We start from the raw sequence: 21775 nt of genomic DNA, 5'->3' as shown, positions 1-21775 counted from the left end.
TTATTTGTGTATTAATATATATATTAAATGATTGAAATTATTAAATATCGAATATTTTGTACCTAACTAATTTTGTTTTTATTATTAAAATTAAAAAAAAGGTGAGTTGTTAATCAATTCCGAATTCAAATTTAAATTTAAATTTGTGTAAGAAAATATTTTGAATTTTTTATTAACCAGAATTAATTTTAAAATAAAAAATTATTTTGTACATCATATTATAAGATAGTGTAGTCATTCGTTTTTCTTTAATGACAATTATTGCCAAATAAAATTATATAAAAATAAAAAAATATTTATCAATCTAGGAATAATAATTCATTTTTCAATAGAATAAATTATATATTGAATAATCAGTATTATTATAGTTTCTTTTTACACAAACTAATACTCAACGACAGTATTTTGGTAATATTACCAAGAAATATTAATCAATCTAATAGCTTTTGTAATGACATAAATTTATAAGTTTAGAAGCTTGAAAATTATGTCATTAAATATAAAATTTTAATCGGTAGCGTTGATAATATTTTTTGACTTTCTAAATGAATATGATACCAATAAATAAAACTGTCACAGGTCGAGAACTAATTCTCCACGGAATGAACCTCCATTTATTAAGGGTCTAACGCTAGCCAGTAAATTTGCGAAATTCGAAATTCTAATACTTATTTAGGTAGACGAGTGAAATGACCACTCAACCAATCCAAATCAATTAAGACAAATACTAATTATTTTTAATATATTTAACATTAAAAATAATTAAAATTTAATTTTAATTATAACTTTATAAAATATGTATAGTAATAATTATTATATATATTTTTGTTTAATCTCTTTTAATAAAAAAAATTTATATATTTTTATTAATTATCCCGTATAGTGTACGGAAAAATACACTAGTTCCATTTAAACAAATGTCATTCAAATCACATTTTGTGTATTTACTAATGAGTAATAGATTAGGGATTAGTATGTTGGGCTGAAAGATACGGTAAAAAAAATAAAAATGATATTTTTAATTATAAAATTAATACAAATAAATATATTTAAAGTAATACTACACGTCTACTAAATATTATTGTTTTTTATTAGTACTTAATTAATAATAATTTATATCTATATTTAGAAAAAAAATTATATTTATATTTACTAAAATTTTATATATTAATACAGTTTATATTTATATTTTTTAAAATTTACAATATAAATTAATATAATTTATCTATTAAAAATAATTTAATATTTATATTGGTCAAATAATAATAAAAAAATATTAAAAATTACTGACAATCTCAAGAATTTCTCATATATTTATTATTAATATCAAATAATTAGAGTATATTTTAAAAATGGAATATATACAATTAAGTGATGCAAAAGATTCTTTTTCCATTTAAAATCCATGACAAGTCAACACTCGTGACTCCACTTTCATTGTCCATATTCGAAAATCTAACTCTGATGTTAAAATATAGCTGTGACGATGGTTATGTAGCAAAATTTCAGAAAGATCCATGAACTATGATAACTTTATGTCACATTTATTTTATTTTGTTGTCCCTATTAAGATGCAAGGTTATCGTTTACGTGACTTCACTTCAGATCACACATGGACTTGTTCTTTGTCTCATTCTCACTCAGATCATACCTATAAATTAAAAATAATCGCTATGGTACTTAAACATATTTGCCTAATTTATTATATAGAGTTAAAAATTAATATTTAATTTAAAAATATAAAAATAAATAATTATTAAATATTTAAAATTTATTATAAAAAATAAATTAGACAAAAATTAAATACTAAATTATAGACATTATAAAATTTACCTAAATTAGATATGTCACCCCAACTATTACTTTAATTCTATTTTATAACAATTCAGTAAAATTATTGTGATTTATTTCTTTAATTTAATTTTATATTTGAAAATGATTGAACTGCATGACACTAATTAAATGAATATAGAAAAGTCAATGTTGTACAAAAAAAAGATATTTTATTTGTGTCATATTAATTTAACATGATTCAATTATTAAGATCAATATTTCGATCAATGACGTTTATAATGGATACAATAATCTTTTATATTATGGTGCATCTTTTAGAACCACACAGAAATACAATTACTTTCTATACTCATCTAACTCCTAAGAGATCTAAGAAATCGCAAATTCGAGTCTCCTTATCTTTAGTAAAAAAAAAATGCAATTATATAATAATATTCACGTGTTAGAATTTGGTTGAATTAGTCCCACATTGCTTAGGATAGCAAATAGAGTGGGTGGCCTAGGCTATAAATATGAGGCTAAGTTCTCCATTTATTTTTGCACCAGTCAGAAACACTTTAAGCTTGTATCTAATTTTTTTTTTCCTCTATACTCTTTGATTAGAGAGTGTTGTGAGGTGTAGTTAGATATTTGCTTTGAGAGAGTGTGGGTGTACTGGGGTGCCGGTGTTAGAGAGAAAGAAGTCTATGTGTTGTAACAATTTTCACATAGTGATATTCTCTGGTTGTCATTTGACAACGGCCGTGGTTTTTTCTCCGGTAATTGGAGTTTCCACGTTAAATTCTTGTGTTGTAATTGTGTGTATTTTATTTCTCTGTCAAAGGGGTTTTCTCAAGGGGGAATGGTGTCTTATTCCCAACACCACGTTATGTGAGTTATGCATATTTTTTTCTATTCTTTACTAAAATAAAAATCAATAACCCAACCCTCCTAATAATAATGGAAAAGTCTAGGAGCCAGCAACTTTATTAAAATTTAGCAGCATGTAACCAGCAAAAAAAATGAGTAATCTCACATCATTGGATGAAATCTCACACCATTAAAAACATTATTGATGGTTATTTGATGACTACAAATTAGCGCTACTCACCATGCATTATGAACGACTCTTCTTCTTCTCCCTCCATGAAAACAAGCTTCTTGCCAAATTTGAAGATAATGGAACTTCAGAAATACACCCAAACGATTACAGAAATACACCCAAAGAATTTAAGAAATACACCCAAAATTAAAACGATTTCAGAGCTTGATGTCAAAAAACAATAGAAATCAAGAATAACGAAGAAATAAAACAGAGAGAAAAGCACGTAAATGAAGAAAGAGAAAGAGAAGGCAAGAAACAAAAGAAAAGAAGAAGAAGAAGAGGAAGAGGAAGAAGAACGTGCAACAAGAAAAAGAAGAAGGAGCAGTGAAAACGTGCAGTAACGGTTCGAAACCCGTTAATATAAATGACTTGTAAAGACTTGTATAAAAAAAAATACTTGTAGGTGGAGAATTATTCATTACAAAAAGTGCTAACCCCTAACAGTCTTCAATAATAATATTAGCTACATAAATTAAATGTCGTCATAATACCTTATTTATACATATACGTGCTTACCTTATTTATACTATTATAATAAATTAATTTCTAATATATGAATATACGGTAATTAATGATTTTTCATTTTTTTAAAATAATTAATAAATATTAAATAAAATAAATTTTAACCGTTTTTGACTAATTATTTTTTTGACCAATATACAGGTTTGTTATTTTTTTTGTTTGTAATAACTTTTGGCACCCGCTTTAGAACAACAACCTTGAGCACAATTAAATTAATTACATTTATTAATATAATAATAAGTAACACGTGATGCTATGCTAAACCGCCAAAATGATCAACTTATTGAATGATAGAAGCAAGAACCTTATTGATGAAAAACTAAAGTGTAGGTAGATGATCAACACATACACATATTAACGACTGAAGCTAAATTCATGGTGGTTGGTTAGGAATTCGCCACTTGGGACTCGTTGGTGCATGACACATCTGTTAGTCAAAGGGTTGCGGTGTGTGAGATATGGAAGAAAACGTGGTTTTGAGTTTGAGGGAGCCTCTCATGGCACCACCACAACAACACCACCACCCTTCTTCTTCTCTCATCACTAAATTATATTTTGGTCACTTCTTAGCAAGATGGGGCACCAGGTTTTTTTCTTCTATTTTCATTATTGCTTTAGTTCTTAGAAGAGATTAGAGAGTTTAATTGGGACTAAACTCTACTAGTTTTGACTTTTGAATTGAAATTGATTCTGCTAATGGAACAATAAATTTATGAATAGAATATGAGATGCTCTTTTCGAATCTCAATTTATGTTTAAGTGCACGAGTGAGCTAAATGACAGTGACTAACCTAAGTTAGTTAATTCGTTACATTATTGAATCAATGTATTTGGATATAATTTGTATTTATGTATATCGATTCAAGAATCTACCAAATTTTCACGAAGGAGTGACTCGCATGATCACTAAGGTGGTTACATTAATGCCTTGGATTTAGATTTTCAAAATCATTGGTGCAATGTATTTTATTTTTCAGCATTTTCTAGTGAAACTAATTAAGAGAAGGTATTTATTAATTCATTTCTTTTATGGCAGGATGTGGGAATTCTCTGTAGGTTTGTATATGATAAATATATGGCCAGACTCATTGCTCTATGCAGCCATATATGGTGCTGTTGAATCTGCCTCCACCGCGGTTTTCGGCCCTATGATCGGAAGATGGCTTGATAGGTTATCTTATGTCAAGGTAATTTTCCGGCCGATATAGCTATGTCACGCTTGTCACTCTTTTGTGTATCACTTGGATACGGTATCTAAATACATTGATATAAAGATGAACCAGAAAATGATACTTAATTAACAAAGCCTTTTTCCAACTAGTTGGGTTCGGCTACATGGATTAAAGACATCATAGCGTCCTGTCCTTGCATTGGGATGCGACGAAGTTTTACATTAGTTGTTGCAGGCCTAACACAATCCTACATGGATCTAAAGATGTCATTGCATCCTGACCATGCATTGGGATGCGATACAATTTTACGTTGGTTGTCGCAGACTGATCTTTTTTCCAAGACTTGAGACCGGCTATGTAAATATAGGCTGAGTTATGAACAAGAAAATGAAAGTAATGGATACAAAGGAACGGCAAAAAGAATTCTAATTTGATATATGTACATTTATATTGAAAGTTTCTTATAAGTGAGTTATGAACAAAAGAAGATAAACAAGTTTATATGTTACAGGAGTTTCTTTAGTTATTCGAGTTTGTTCCATAATTTTTCTACAGGTTTTGCAATTGTGGTTGGTGACACAAAACCTCTCTTTTGTTATCGCTGGCGTCGCGGTGATCACATTGCTTGTCTCTTCATCTTTGAAGTATACAAATTTCTTAGTTTTCATACAGCTGGTTGTGTTAATCAATGTCTGTGGAGGCATTAGTGTGCTTTCCACGCTCGCCGGAACCATCTTAATCGAAAGAGACTGGTAATGTTATTAACCCTTTTTACAGAGGAATGTTGTGTTGCCTTAAATCTAGTATTGATGTTAAGGATCTTAGATCTTACATTCTTAATTTTCTCATCATTTTCTATGCAGTAAACTGTTTGAAAAAATGTCAATGTGAGAAAAAGAGGTATATTTTTATCTTAGTTTTCATTGTACAGGTTGTTGGTTATATCAGAAGGTGAACCCCCGGAATTGCTGACAAAAATGAATTCGGTTACAAGGCGCATCGATCTAACATGCAAGCTTCTCGCTCCGGTTATAACCGGCTTCATAATAAGTTTCTTGTCTCTCAAGGCATCGGCTATAACTCTAGCACTCTGGAACACTGTATCTGTTTGGGTGGAGTACTGGCTTTTCAGTTCTGTATACAATGGAATTCCAGCTTTGAAACAAAGTAACCAAAGAAGGGTGGCAAAGATTTTACAAAGTGATGATGAGGAAAGGAATGAAATAACTTTGGAAGGTAACTCACCACAAGTGGATGATAGATCAAGAAGCAAAAGTTTTTGTGAGTGGATCTCAGAGATACCTTATGTTGTTGCATGGAGAGTTTATTTGCAGCAAGAAGTTGTCATTCCTGGAATAGCTCTGGCTTTGTTGTTTTTCACTGTGCTAAGGTGAAATCTCAAACAATTTTTGTAGGAAAGAATTTTATAAGGGTATATAGCCTTCATTTTCCTTTTTCACTAAAAAAGGTTGGTAAAAGGTTTATTTTTCAGCAATTTGTTGTTTCCGTTGATGTTTAAAGTATTTTACCAATTTACAGAGAGAGAAAAAAGGATGGCTCAATGCACTAATCTTTTATTTGGTGAGGTTTAAGGAACATAAAATCATAGAATTTTATCTTCATTTTGTAACTTCGTCTTTTTATCTATTTATGAAACGGAAAAATGACGAACAGAATTTTTTGTCTCCCTAAAATGAATCTGTTTTGCACTCTAAATTTTTTTTACCTCAAAGCATTATGCTAGCTGCTAGTTAGAAATATTTTACTCCTCTTGACCAGCTGAAATGTTTATTTAATTCTTTACTCAATAGCACTCTTGGAGAGTTGTGTTTCCAATTCAAGTATTCAACTATTGTGAAATAAATGTTTGATTCATCAAAGAAAAAAAAAAGTGTTAGCAACATCTCTCTCTACAGTGCTATATAGTATATATCATTCATTGGACAAAGTCATCAACACCTTGAGAAACATGCATTCTCTATATCACTGATGAAACACCAATTACTTTGTCACAGCTTTGGAACTTTGATGACAGCCACATTAGAATGGGAAGGCATACCTGCATATATCATTGGAATTGGAAGAGGAATAAGTGCTGTAATTGGAATTGGTGCAACAGTTGCATATCCTGTGCTACAATCTCAGATATCAACTATCAGAACTGGACTTTGGTCTATCTGGTCTCAGGTATATTCTTACCAATACTTAAAAGTGTTCTGTATAAATGTCATGTTCTGAATGGTTGTCAATTATTATGGTCTTTGTCTGAACCATCTTTGTGCACACTTTTTACTTTTGGTTTTAAAATGATTGATAAGAAGTGAGAGAAGATAAAAAATTTATCTTTTATTCCATAAAAAGAAAAGATATACAAGAGAGGTGTATATAAATGGAGATTCTATGGTGCTTTTCAAATTCTTGTCGAATTTGCCTTAACATGGACCCCACTCTTTTATGTTTGTGTTAGGCAACTTAGTTGTATGCATCTTTAGCAATAACGCACATAAAAAGTGTTGCAAACATAATTTTTCCTTTGTTTTCGGCATCCAATCCTAACATACTTTTAGACGAATTCACAAATTTCATTGGACCACATGTCCTCAATACTATATACTAGGATTCTTCCTTGTGAGGATTCAAATCGGAGACCACTAGGAAGGAAACAAACTTATTTACCACTCGACCAATTCAGTGTTGGTGAATAATTGTAAAATGTTATTCCATTTGATTTCACTATGAACACGCGAGCAAATTAAAAATAACTGTTATTCTTCTTTTAAGTGTAACTACTCCTGTTGATCTTTGTTGTGAATGTTAATGTACAATTTGAATGCAGTGGACCTGCCTCTTACCATGTGTAGCTGCCATATGGATACATAGTGGAAATATATCATCATATACTTTGATGGCAAGTGTGGCTTTATCTAGGCTTGGGTTGTGGATGTTTGACTTATCTGTACTTCAACAAATGCAGGCAAGGATATCAGCAACCCCCTATTCTCTGAAATTAATTAGTACAACTTGCACTTAGTTAAACTACTAAAAGAGATTTAGTTCCTAATAAACTGGTTTTGGTTAATGTTCATGTAAAATTTGGCTTAAAATCATCTATAATCAAGATATGTCTTTTGTATTCTTCTGTCATCAAAACCGAACTGGTAACTGATGTGGTTAAAATACTAGGTTAATATTAGGTCACTAGTTTAATAGTTGAGTCACTAATTAAACCAATTGACCTGATAATTAAATAATTCAATAAAACTAGTATATTCTCTAAACCTTATTAATCTATTTTTTTATAATGTAAATGTATATAATAATAACAAATATGAAATTAGTCATAAAGGTAAGTATTTTATTTTCTAACTAAAATATAGGTCTTGAGTTCGAGTCTTACCAATAACGCATTTTACTTCTCTTATATTCAAGATAGTAGATTTTAAAATATTAAAATTGAATAGATACATAGATTATGGATAGTTTAACCGAAGTTTTAATAATTGTCTGGGAATGGAAAACTTAGAATGTTGTCTCTATTATCTTATAAAAATGTGTTTAGTGTGGCATCTAGGTTTAAGTGCATGTCTCTTGATGAATAGAAGAAGCATAGGACAGGTTCTCTAATTCTTCGTTATCATCTCCATTATTCTTAGTCTGAAATTTTTCTTGTCATGTAATTTTCTTAAATAGGACCTTGTTCCTGAATCAGATCGTTTGGTGGTTGGAGGAGTTCAGAGTTCACTTCAAGCTGTCATGGATTTATTGGCTTATATTATGGGAATCATAATATCCGATCCCCGGGTTAGTTATTTTCACAGCTATAAAATAATTCATGCGCATCCCTTAAAATGTGTGTTTTCTATTAATTTTATTTTGGAATAGAAATTGGCACTGTTATTTTGGTAAGGTAGAAAAATTATGTTTAGAATGACATTATCGAAAATAGAAGTAACAATATTATTATTCTTTTGTTTTTCTGCTTTTATATATTTGATTCTAGCAAGAAGTGATTCTATGAATCAAATTAGTTAGAATTATATTACGGTTGATTATGAGGTTGTTATGGTGTGAAAATATTTTATATTTATTATTTAGAATTTAAAATTGCTAAATTGTGACTCATGAAAACCTAATTCAACTTTTAGCTATCTTAATGGCATGACTCTGTTGCTACCTATTATGATTATGTTGTGGCCAATTTAGAAAAACAGATTGCAAAAATTAAAAATTCTTCATAATACTATTCATAGACACTTACCAATTATGCTTCACATTTTTTGACACGATACTCATTAGTCATTAATACTCATCAAACACGCATGTCTTTTGTGTCCAACCGCATCTTAATAAAAAATAAAAGATTTTTCTTTGGATACCCTAGAACACACCTACCATCACATATCCAGTCTTATTCTTAATATGTATTTTTGAAATGAATTTAAAAATAGTATGTATTATTATTTATTAAAATAAACAATATTTTAAATATTTTATATAATTTAAAAAAGACATTAAAAATAGTTAAAAAATTAATTTATCAAAATATCATTATAATTTAATTAAAAAATAATTTATATTTTTTATATATGTAATATCTTCGTATTTTATAAGAATTTAAAATTCATGTGTCCGCGAATTGTGTTTTGTGTCGGTGTTCGTACATCATAGTAACTTCATAGTAACTTATTATGGTGAGTTACTTGTTCAAAGAACTTTTCTTCTATTTACAAAGAATCTGATGCTCATAAAATGTTCTGATCTTGTTTCTTTCTTCCTTGTTTCTTAGGACTTTTGGAAATTGACTTTATTGTCATTTTTGGCTGTCACATTGGCTGCTCTCTTCTACTGCGTCCACGTGTATCGTGTGCGCCAGCATTTGTTTCACTTCGATCGGATACTGTGGGTTAAATATTTCATAAGAGTAGCATCTTAAGGAGTTATTTCATAACTCTTTCAAAACAGAGATATGAAGATATTAGAAGATACAAATTGTTTAGAGAAAGAGACAGATATAAATATGAAACAGACAAAATATATTTGTTCCGTGATAAAATTTGTCTAATTTTCTATCCGTTAAAATTAACGCAGAAAAATAGATGTAATTTTTCTTTTGTTTGTTTCTTTCTTTGGACATTTATTAAATATAATCTAAATGAGTTAATATTTTGTGTAGATACATTGTACGAGACATTGTGTCTAATTTACACACTATCTACTGGTAGATGGGATTTTGACCTAACCTAAATAAGAGTCAATTTTTAAATTGTGGTGATTGAGTGATATTGCTATTAAGATTATCCAGCTATTAAGATCATGCTTTCAGCATTAGTATTGTCTCAGTATTTAAATTTAAAAACTGTCTAAATTTTATAAAGAAATACTTTTAATTTATTTGAAACAAGATTTAAGTATGTTAAAAAGTTGGCTTTTTTTTATTTCGCAGGCAATATCGACAAAACAAGAGAAAAATCAATTGTTTAGTTACTCCTTGCAAAATATGTTACAAAAGTAAATATTTGAAATTTTATGCATTAAAAAAAATAGCTACTTATTTTAATCTAAAAAGAAATGGTCCATAAATTTCACAGCCGTAAATGATAAGGATGAGAGTAAAATATAACACAGCATGTAAATGCTAATGGAAGATGCAACACCATTATCAGATCATAATATAGACACATCACACATGTATAGCAGGATTATCAGTGTATTTGTACTAGTCTACTAGAGCTCATACATCAAAGATATTGAAATATCTCACATTTTAATTTAAGAAAAGGAAATGTAAATGTTCGGATCATCAAACACATAATTGAGCATATATTAATAAACAACAATGTTAAGGAACTAAATATTGCAGCCAATATTTTCAGCTAACAATCATTAGACCGGCAAAAGAAGTATGATAAAATTAATAGAAAATAAAATAAAATAAAATAAAAATCACAGTATTTAAAATTATTTTTTGTACTTTTTTATTTGAAATTATTTTTTGTACTTTTTTTATTTCTTCTATCTCTAGCAACACTACAATTTCATTCACTCATCACTAACCATCAGCCACCTTAAATTTTAAATTATAAATCTTAAATTAGTTTTATTTTGTTTTTCTTTTAAATGTTCTTTTTATTTGAATTTTATATGCTTTTATTATTTATAGTTTAGATTCTTTTTTATTGTTCAATTATTGGCTAATTTATTGGATATAAAAGTTAGCTCTGTTATGATAAGAATTATCTCATTATGGCCGGCTCATACATTCTCAAAATTGATTACATTAAAGAGGTTTGAAAGTGTAAACAGTTCAGTTCACCTCTATAAATAAAAAAATGTAATTGTACTTTCGTACACAACAACAACATAAATAAAAGCACTTCTTTCTCTTTTCTTTCCATATTCTACTAATACAATATCAATATATTATAATAGTGTTGGTGAATATTAATATGGGACGCTCCACGGTACAGATACAAGTTGATACAGATATACAAATATTCCCTCTCTTTGAACATGAGATTAACACGTGGTGTTGTGGTGTTGTGTTTCAGAGCTTGTTAGCTGTGGACTGTGGCTGAGCCAACTAGCGAAAATAGTGTGATTCAAATATAAGCTGCTGGACTTGCTGAAATGGGCTTTGGCAGTGAATTGGGTATCCAAAAACTGAATTGGACCCAAAGCTTTTTTTTTAATTTATTAATAAGAGGAAAAAAAGAGATACCAGGTTTACCAGTAGCCATGGATACTGTAACTGAAATAGAAATGAAGATCTCCCCAAAAACGAAATCCTAGGTTGCAGGGAGACAGATACAGCCGCCATCATGGTGCTGTGGCGGAGGTTGACGTCTGAAAACCGATTCTGATCGAAGTCACGGATTCATCTCGGACTTCCCACTTTTCCCCATTAATGAAAAAAAAAATTTTCAATAAACCTGCCGGACAGCCGAGTGATAAGCAACTGTTGACAAAATTGCCATAATGCTGCATGACTTGGCAATGTTTTCCATTTTTGTTAGTGCTTGTCCACTTCTTTGCATTGGATCCGGAGGAAGAACTAGAACTGGTATGGCTCTAGCTCTTAGGCATTCAAAGAAGGCGTCGATGAAGTCTAGACCAGGCACATAAACAACAAGAACCTTGTCCCAAAGCTTGATAACCGGCTTTTGGCTTGTTAAGAGCTTATGAGCAATGCAAGATGCATTAAGATGTTGTTCTGCATAAGTCCTCTGGCCTATCGATGCACCTTTTTCATTAATCCAAGTGTAAAGTGTTCTATATTGAGTGATAGGATGAGTTCCCCATTGCCTTAAATAGCCATCTAAAGTAGGCAAATTAGGAAAATGCACTCCTGGCAATTCACCTAACTATTTAGGATCCACCCACATGATTGAAACTTGAAAGTACAAATATTTCACATTTGAAATAACTCCCACAAACTAATACCAGTTCGGCGCTGAATTCATCGTGAATCGCACTATGGAAGGTGAGGAGGACGCAGCGGCCGGAGTGAGTATCATAAGCGTGGGGCGGCTGTCGGCGAACTCGCATGCATCAGCGACCACGGTATGGTGGGGAGACCTCCGTTATGGGAAGCGAAAAGAAAATCTGATCGAAAAAGGGGTGGAGACGCCGCGTTCTTCACAGGGATGACTACAGCGGTAGCACGAAGTTTCCAGTTGTGGTCTGCCGATTATGATGTCACCGGTGATGGGTGACGGCAGTTCTTCTTGTTGCCCGTTGTGGAGCCTCTTGGTCACCCACTTCTTCTAGTCGGCGATGAGCTTCGGGTCTCTCCTTTCCCTGGATGGAGTAACAACTTCACTCCCTTTACAGTGATAAGGGTTTTTAGCAATTACAAAAAAAAATTTTTTTTTGGGCAAGCAATTACAAAAATTAAAAGATACTAAAATTCACATATACCTTCAAAGTTCTATTTACAGGCCCACAAAAATTATATTTATGAATCAATCATATGGCCCATGAACCCCAAATTATAGGATCACGAAAAAAAAAAAATAGAGCCCAACACTAATACCCCTAACAACATTTTAAGCTACTCATGCGACTCAGCTTCTGTTGTTACGCATCCTGCACCAAGTTCTGCAACTTGTTCAGTGAGTTCTGCAAGCTGCTCCCTCAGGACCAGCACTATGACGCGTGTCATCCTGGTATTCAACCCAGAAAAATTTGTACAAAGAGCATCTGTACACTATAATTGGCCTATTAATATTGGTGTCTTCTATCTGTACTTTGTTATTTTTATTTTATTATATCTTCCTCATTTGTTTATTTCACAACACGTTATCAACACGAGACTCTGATCAAATTTTAGGAAGACTCAGGCAAAACTATCTCATCTTGAATTTAATGCTCTTGATATATCTGGAAACAACTATTTATCATGGATACTGAATGCTGAAATCCATCTTGATTCAATGGATCTTGGAGATACCATTAAAGTTGAAAATAATGTATCCCATAAGGATAAAGCCAAAGCCAAGGCCATGATTTTCCTTCGTCATCATCTTGACGAAGGATTGAAAAATGAATATCTCAATTAAAAGATCAGGCAGATCTGTGGAAAGATCTTGAAGAAATGTACAATCATCAAAAGACGGTGATACTTCCTCAAACCCGATATGAATGGACACACTTGCGTGTACAGGATTTTAAATCCATAAATAAATATAATTCTGGAATATTTCGAATCACCTCACGAATGAAATTATGTGGTGAAAAGATATCTGATAATGATATGTTAGAGAAAACTTTCTCGACCTTCCATGCCTCGAATGTGCTCCTGCAGCAGTAGTATCGAGAAAAAGGATTTAAAAAATATTCTAAGTTAATTTCTTGCCTTGTTGCTGAACGCAACAATGAGTTACTTTTAAAAAATTATGAAGCGCGCCCAGCTGGTGCCGCCCCATTTCCTGAAGTAAATGCAGCAAATCATTATTCCAGAAGAGGTAAATCGCAAGGTTTTGGCAACAAGAAAAATTATCGAATGAAAATGAATTATATTCACAAAGGATCTCACCAGAAGTGGGATAAAGAAAGGAATAATGGACAAAATAAATCAATAGAGGATAAATGTTTCTGTTGTGGTGTAAAGAGCCATTGGTCACGTACCTGTCGTATCCCAAGGCACCTAGTCGCTCTTTATCAAGCATCTTTGAAAAAGAATGATAAAGGAAAGGAAACAAATTTCGTTTCAAATGATGCTGAAAATTCCACCACTCATTATGATGTATCTGATTTCTTTGAGAATCCTGAAGGAAATATTGGTCATTTGATCAATGATGGAATAGTTTAACATGTGAGATTGTTAAGTATTCATGTAAATAAATAATGTAAAGAACTTCTTGTTAAGTTTTATTTTCTATACATATGAATAATGTATATAAATAATGTTTAATAAAATATTTATAAATTTTAAAATTATTAAATGTGACAAGATAATAATAATAATAAAATTTTTAGTATATAATATACTTAGAAAAATATTTTCAATCAAGAAAATAATTTTATGCGCATATACTTCTACTCATTTTATTATTATTTGTCATTGAAGAGAATGGCAAGGACATATAGTGAAGATATTTGCCTTGTGGATAGTGCAAGTTCACACATCATTCTCAAAAGTAATATATATTTTACCCATCTTGTGTCAAAAGAAGAATATGTTAATACTATTATTGGCTCAGGCAATATGATAGAAGGCTCTGGAAGAGCTATAATTTTGTTTTCCGGAGGAACAAAATTCATAATAAATAATGCACTATTGTCTACTAAGTCTCTAAAATACTTGTTGAGTTTCAAAGATATTCGCCGAAATGGATATCATATTGAGACAATGAATGAGGGAAATTATGAGTACTTATGTATCACAACTCATGATTCAAATAAAAAGGTTATATTAGAAAAGTTACCCTCACTTTCGAGTCACATGCCATTGTAAACCAGAAGTTTACTAGCCCAAATGAATTCATAACTTGGCACGACCGATTGAGTAATCCGGGAACAACCATGATGCGGAGAATTATTGAAAACTCCCATGGACATTCACTAAAGAACCAGAAGATTCTTAAATCTAGTGAATTTTGTTGTGCTGCATGTTCTTAGGAAAAGTTAATTTTAAGGCCATCACCAGTAAAGATTGAATTTGAGTCCCCTGAATTCCTAGAAAGGATTCAAGGCGATATATGTGGACCTATTCATCCACCATGTGGATCTTTTTGATATTTTATGGTCCTGATAGACGCATCTTCGAAATGGTCACATGTGTGCTTATTGTCTTCTCGAAACCTGGCGTTTGCGAGATTACTTGCTCAAATTATTTGATTAAAAGTACAATTTTCAAAAAATCCAATCAAAGCAATTCGTCTTGATAATGCTGGTGAATTCACTTCCCAAGCCTTTGATACTTATTGTATGGCTAATGAAATAAGTGTTGAACATCCAGTAGCTCATGTTCACACACAAAATGGGTTAGCAGAATCACTTATTAAACGCCTCCAATTAATTGTTAGACCCTTACTTATGAGAACAAATCTCCCAACCTCAGTTTGGGGGCATGCTATTTTACATGCCGCAACACTTATTCATTTGAGGTCAACAAGTTACCATCAGTTCTCTCCTATGCAATTAGCTTTTGGCTAGCAGCCAAATATTTTCCATTTAAGAATATTTGGATGTGCGATATATGTTCCCATTGCACCACCTTCTCGCACCAAAATGGGACCCCAAAGAAAATTAGAGATATATGTTGGATATGATTCTCCATCTATAGTAAGGTATCTTGAGATACAAACTAGGAATGTATTTAAAGCCCGATTTGCGGATTGTCATTTTGATGAATCAAAATTTTCAACATTAGGGGGAGAGAATAAGCTTCTTGAAAAGGAACTTAATTGGAATGCATCATCGTTGATGCATTTATATCCTCGATCAGGGCAATGTGAACTAGAAGTTCAAAAGATTATATATTTGCAAAGAATAGCAAATGAATTGCCTGATGTATTTTCCGATACAAAGAGGATAATCAAATCTTATATACCAGCGAAAAATGCCCCAATTCGAATTTATGTCTCAGTCGGACAAATAGCCATTGAAGCAAATTGATGCCAGAAGCATGGCAGGCCTGTCGGTTCCAAAGACAAAAATTCTCGAAAAAGAAAATAGGTAAATACTATTCTTGTTGAAAAAGACATAGTAAAGACACCTGCAGTTGTCCAAAATTTTGATATAATTTTAACTCCAGAAGACGTTCAGGCACCTGAAAATTGTGAAAATGACGAGATCTCGATAAATTATGTCTTTACAAGAGAGAAATGAGACCGAAATAAGACAATTGTTAATGAAATATTTGCATATAATGTGGCATTAAATATCATGCATGAAAGTAAGGATCTTGAGACAAGATCAGTCAAAGAATGTCGACAAAGGAATGATTGGCCAAAATGGAAAGAAGCTATGAAGGCTGAGTTAGACTCACTTGCAAAACGTGAAACTTTTTTACCTGTAGTCCGTACACCAGAAGATGTAAAACCTGTTGGATACCAATGGGTATTTGTGAGAAAACGAAATGAGAAAAATGAATTTGTACGCTACAAAGCTCGACTTGTGGCACAAGGTTTCTCACAAAGGCCCAATATAGATTATGAAGAAATGTATTCTCCTGTAGTGAATGCAATAACATTGCATTATTTGGTTAGTTTATCCGCATATTATAAACTACATATGCATTTAATGAATGTGATAACAACCTACTTATACGGCTCATTAGATCGTGATATCTATATGAAAGTCCCTGAAGGACTAAAGATATCTAAACCATCCAATGAATATTCGCAAGGGTTATACTCAGTTAAATTGCAAAGATCTTTATATGGTCTAAAGCAATCTGGACGAATGTGGTATAATCGTCTTTCTGAGTATCTGGCCAAAAACGGATTCAAGAATGATGATATCTGCCCATGTGTTTTCATAAAGAAATCTGCATCTGGATTCATTATAATTGTTATGTACGTTGATGATTTAAATATTATTGGAACTCCTGAAAAGATTCCAACAATTATAAAAGCTCTAAAAGAAGAGTTTGAGATGAAAGATCTTAGAAAGATTAAATTTTATCTCGACCTGCAGATTGAGCATACAAAAAATGATATCTTTATTCATCAAACAACATATACAGAAAAAATCTTGAAGAGATTTTATATGGATAAGTCACATCCATTAAGTACCCCCAATGATCGTAAGGTCTTTGAATGTGGAAAAGGATTAATTCCGTCCTAAGGAAGAAAATGAAGATATTATTGGTCCTGAAGTACCATATTTCAGTGTCATTGGAGCACTAATGTATCTTGCTAATAATACAAGACTCGATATATCATTTGCTGTGCTTACTAGCAAGATATAGTTCCTCTCCAACCAGAAGACATTGGAATGGAATCAAACATATATTTCGATATCTTCATAGAACAGTTGATATGAGATTGTTTTATCCCTATGGATCCAAATCACTACTAGTTGGCTATGCAGATGCAAGATACTTGTCTGATCCACACAAAGGGAGATCTCAAACAGGATACCTATTCACATATGGTGGTACAGCTATATCATGGAGGTCCACAAAACAGACGATTGCGGCAACATCCTCTAATCATGTTGAAATACTAGCGATACATGAAGCTAGTCGCGAGTGTTTTTGGCTCAAGAGTTTGATCCAATATATTCTGTCATCATGTGGACTGATTGATCATAAGATAGCTCCAACTGTCCTGTTTGAAGATAATACATCATGCATTGCTCAACTTAAGGGTGGATACATCAAAGGTGATAGAACAAAGCATATTTCTCCCAAATTCTTCTTCACTCATGATCTTCAAAATCAAGAGACAATTGATATCCAACAGATCCGCTCAAGTGACAATCTGGCAGATTTATTCACAAAGTCACTCCCAAAATTCTCCTTTGAAAAATTGGTACATCAGATTGGGATGTATCGATTTCGAGATATTAAATGATGTCGACAAGAGAGTGAGACTGTACTCTTTTTTCGTTGGCAGGTTTTTTTCCATTGGGTTTTTTTTGACAAGGTTTTTAACGAGCCAGTCCCATCACAAAGGATATTGTACTCTTTTTCCTTCACTAAAGTTTTTTTCCCATTGGATTTTTTTTTAGTAAGATTTTATAAATGGTCGTTCAAGGGGGAGTGTTGTGATAAGGATTATGATATGGAAGCCCATTCATTATGGGCGGCTCACACATTCTCAAAACTGATTACATTAAAAAGGTTTAAAAGTATAAACATTTCACCTCTATAAATAGAAAAATGTAATTGTACATTTGTACACAATAACATCAATAAAAGTACTTCTCTCTCTTTTCTTTCCATATTCTACTAATACAATATCAATATATTATAATAGTATTAGTGAATATTAATATTAATGTCTTCTATTTATACTTTGTTATTTTTATTTTATTATATCTTCCTCATTTATTTATTTCACAACAAGCTCCTAATACTTTTTCATTATCAAAATGTCTAAAAGAATCATATACAAGATGCAAAATTTCTACAACTGAAACTTTAATTGAAATGGTAAATCATAATAACTGCGCCTAAATTCAAAACCTTACGAATGTCAAGTAGTGAATAAAAATGCTTAAGTATAGCGTGGGTGAATTTGTGGTGTTATAATGCTTAAAATTGAAGAGCTGTCCAATCAATTTGAAACAAAATAAAAAATGTAAAAGCTCTCTTGTGTAGCCTCCCTCAAAGATATTCCTTTTTTCCAGCTTTTAGTCCCCATTTTGCCATTACAACAAATAAAGAAAGATTATGCAGAAGATTACAGACTCATCTCATGCATATTTCTCATAATGAACATAACTATTTGTACCAAAACATTCACCATATCTCTTATCCTCTTCTGAGTCAATGACAGCAACTTTAACCTAACAAGCAAAAGTAATAAAAACCAGAGACAAAGGATAATCAAGATGTTTCTCAGCAACAACCTATTTCAAATAATGCTATAGTAATCAATGACTGCTACTTATTGTTACACGAATCCTTGGATTTTCAAGGACAAGAATGATGAAACAAAGTCTAGTTCACAAAGCAGGAAATAGACTTTCAATGATCTTTACACTATTCTCATTCTCTGTTCTATGAGGTCTATTTCTTGAAAAAGAGTCAAATGCAATGAACATTAGGAAATCCAGAAAAAGGCTCTTTTCATAGGTTACTCTCACAAGAGGAACATCATCCTGAATCAAACGGTATGCTTTGTCGAGTATTCTATACGAGATTTCATCGAAATCAAAGCATATGTCCCTTAACTTCTGACCCCAGTGTAAGGCCCTCTCTGGCATCCCTTGCTTAACAAAGTGAGACAAGAGTATATTAGTTGTAGTCACATTTGGGATGAAACCCATCTTAAGTAATTTTCCGGTGAGAATCATAGCGCGATCCAATATATCACCACAAATACCGCCCATCATAGTGTTGTATGTCACTGTATTCGGAACTATACCGGCAGAAACAAGCTGATTCAAAACAATAACTGCTTGATTCATTTTCCGAACCCTGCAGTAACCATGCAAACGTGTATTGTAGGTTGTAATATCTGGGTTGATGCCAGTTGTGTACATCCGGTTAACAATGTCGTCGGCACCAACCAAGTCAAATGCCTTGCAGTATCCTCCAACCAATATGTTAAATGTAAAGATATCTGGCGTCACACCGATCTGGTGCATGTCGAGAAAAGCATCAACTGCCGGCTTCATTTTCCCCTGTCTACAATATCCATTGATGATGATGTTGTAGGTAAAAGTGTCGGGAACAAGTCCTTTTAACCTCATCTCTTTCTCCAAGATCACAGCATCAGTCATATTCCCATACTTGCAAAACCCCCAAATCAAAGAATTGTATGCAAAATTGTTAGGAACAAAACCTATATTCGACATTTCTAAGAACACTTCATACGCCTTCTCAACCATACCTGCTTTAGCAAATCCATCTATTAAGGCTGTAAAGGCAACAGCATCTGGATAGATACCTCTCTCTTTCATTTCTGTCCAGAGAAATAGAGCCTCATCTAGTTCATTCATCTTGAAACATGCATCCAAAAGCAATGTGTACGAAACTTTGTTGATGGGAAAACCCTTCTCTAGCATCCTATACAAAAGTGTCCTGGCTTCGTGTGGCATCCCTTTCCTACACAAACCCATAAGCAAAGAATTACACGTAGACGACGAGGGAGTGAAGCCAAATTTAACCAAAATTTGATAGCAATCAAAAGCTTTGTCTTCTAAACCTTCCCGGCTATAGGCTCCTATTAAAGAGTTAAACGCAACCACACTAACAGTCAGCCCCTTTTCAAGCAAATCTTGTAAACATTTCATCGCCTCATCAGGTCTGCCAGACCAACAAAGCCATGATACTGCTACATCACAAAACGAGCAATCCGGATACGGTTCTGGTACTATTAAGCCTTTCAAAAAATTGTTCAATTCATCTTTTCTCCCGTATTTATATTGCCCCGCAACCAAAATGTTAAAAGTCACACAATCAGGAGAAATGCCTTTAGTCCTCATTTCTTTGTAGAGCGAGTACGCTTGACCCACCTCCCTCGACTTAACATATCCATCCATTAGCGTATTGTATACCGAAATATTCGGAGTCACACCCATGTCAAGAATTTCATCAAAGATCTTTTTGGCCTCAACCACATTCCCTTCCCGGCAAAGAGCATGCATAATGGTATTGAAGGTGACAATGCTGGGTTGACAACCGCATTCCATCATCGAATGTAGACGATCAACCGCCACCGAAGTCTTCCCCCTTGTGCAGTAAGCATGGATAAGAATGTTATTGGTAATAACATCAGGCCGGCAGCCGAACTTGGGCATCAAATGCAACAAACTTTCTCCAATAACAAGTCTCCCTTGTCTACAAAACCCATAAATCATCGCATTAAGCGTGATAACAGAAGGACGAGGCCCCATACAGAGCATATCTTTAAACAACTTCCAAACACTACCATAATCACCAACTCTAAGTAACAACTTTATAAGAATGGTAATTGCTGACAAACTTGGAAAAACACCTACAACCCTCATCTTATGCAAAATATCCAAAGCCTCAAAACTCATTCCCACATTCAAAAAGCCCCTCATAAGAGTGTTCAAGACAGAAAAATCAGATTCATACCAGGAATGGTTCTTCCAAATTAACTGCACGAGTTCCTTTCTTCTACTAGGTCCAACCCTCGCAATGAGCCAAGAAACCACGTCCTGTGCGAGAAGCTGCAGCTTCTTTGCCGCTAAAACATGCGCAGCAACACAGCAAGACCGAACAACCTCGTCGGAATCATGGTTGTCTCCCAAAGCCAGCTTAAAGAATGCGAAAGCAGCATCATGGGTGAGCATCAACTTCATGATGTTGACGAGAGAGAAAGGACACAAGCGTAAAGAGAAATCCTTCAATATAAAACCCTGGTTGTTCTTTATTATGTGGGAGAAGCCCACAAGCACTAATCGGCGTTCCCTTGGGGTAATTATGCTTAAAGGCTTGAAATTTGAGGTCCCCGATGGAAGAAACTGATTCAAATAATCACCGCATTCGAAAGAAGAAGAAGAAGAAGAAGGCGTGTAGGAGTGTGTGAATCGAAGGTCGAGGGAAAGGAGAGTGAGAGAGTACAGAGTGTGGTGGTGGTGGTGGTGGTGGTGCTTGTTGAAGAGAGAGAGAAGAAGAGAGGTAGTGACATGTGACATTCGGAGCTTCCGTCGGAGGACCGGCTGGCTTGGAGGTGAGACGGTGGCTGCCGAAGACAAGAGAGGCAGGGGAAGAGAGAACACAGAACCCTGGGCTTAGGGTTTCTCTCTTGGTCATGCTTCGACGAGGTTTTTTTTTTTTTTTTTCTTTTTGGCATGGATTTGAAAACCAGCCGAGTTCTGGTTCGTTTCGACCAACTGGTTCTCGGACAATTTTCCGATTCAACTTCAACTTTTAAAATAGATGATTTTTTATAGGTGAAAATTGTTGTGATAAGGATTCTATCACACTTTACGTAGATGCCCATTTTTCATGAGGTGTAGTTTCTCAAGGATGACTTAGAAGACCACATTTAATATGAACTTGAAAAGTTTTTTCATGTACGTGTATAAATAGAGGCTTAAGCCTCTGGATGGAAAC

The 21775-nt window shown here is 33.0% G+C and overlaps 2 protein-coding genes across 2 annotated transcripts; one reads left to right on the top strand and one right to left on the bottom strand.

The window, feature by feature from the left end:
- Positions 1–3593: 3593 nt before the first annotated feature.
- LOC112728104 (solute carrier family 40 member 2) lies at positions 3594–9744 on the top strand. Its single transcript, XM_025778090.3, has 8 exons — positions 3594–3986; positions 4437–4587; positions 5128–5324; positions 5504–5962; positions 6588–6759; positions 7409–7546; positions 8263–8373; positions 9359–9744. The coding sequence occupies exons 1-8, from the start codon at positions 3859–3861 to the stop codon at positions 9503–9505; spliced, it is 1503 nt and encodes a 500-aa protein (XP_025633875.1). The 5' UTR covers positions 3594–3858; the 3' UTR covers positions 9506–9744.
- An 8725-nt stretch (positions 9745–18469) lies between these two features.
- LOC112728103 (uncharacterized) lies at positions 18470–21572 on the bottom strand. The gene has a single exon (XM_025778089.2). The coding sequence runs from the start codon at positions 21352–21354 to the stop codon at positions 18691–18693; it is 2664 nt and encodes an 887-aa protein (XP_025633874.1). The 5' UTR covers positions 21355–21572; the 3' UTR covers positions 18470–18690.
- Positions 21573–21775: the final 203 nt, after the last annotated feature.

The sequence above is a fragment of the Arachis hypogaea genome, chromosome 12 (assembly GCF_003086295.3).
Source record: "Arachis hypogaea cultivar Tifrunner chromosome 12, arahy.Tifrunner.gnm2.J5K5, whole genome shotgun sequence".
NCBI classification, from domain to species: Eukaryota; Viridiplantae; Streptophyta; class Magnoliopsida; order Fabales; family Fabaceae; genus Arachis; species Arachis hypogaea.
This window is presented reverse-complemented; position numbering and strand designations above follow the sequence as displayed.

Bases quoted from the DNA above. Each gene is read 5' to 3' on its own strand.
- LOC112728104 (XM_025778090.3), top strand. From the start codon at position 3,859: ATGGAAGAAAACGTGGTTTTGAGTTTGAGGGAGCCTCTCATGGCACCA. The intron at 3,987-4,436 runs GTTTTTTTCTTC...CTTTTATGGCAG, and splicing joins TTAGCAAGATGGGGCACCAG to GATGTGGGAATTCTCTGTAG. The intron at 8,374-9,358 runs GTTAGTTATTTT...CTTGTTTCTTAG, and splicing joins TCATAATATCCGATCCCCGG to GACTTTTGGAAATTGACTTT.
- LOC112728103 (XM_025778089.2), bottom strand. From the start codon at position 21,354: ATGTCACATGTCACTACCTCTCTTCTTCTCTCTCTCTTCAACAAGCAC.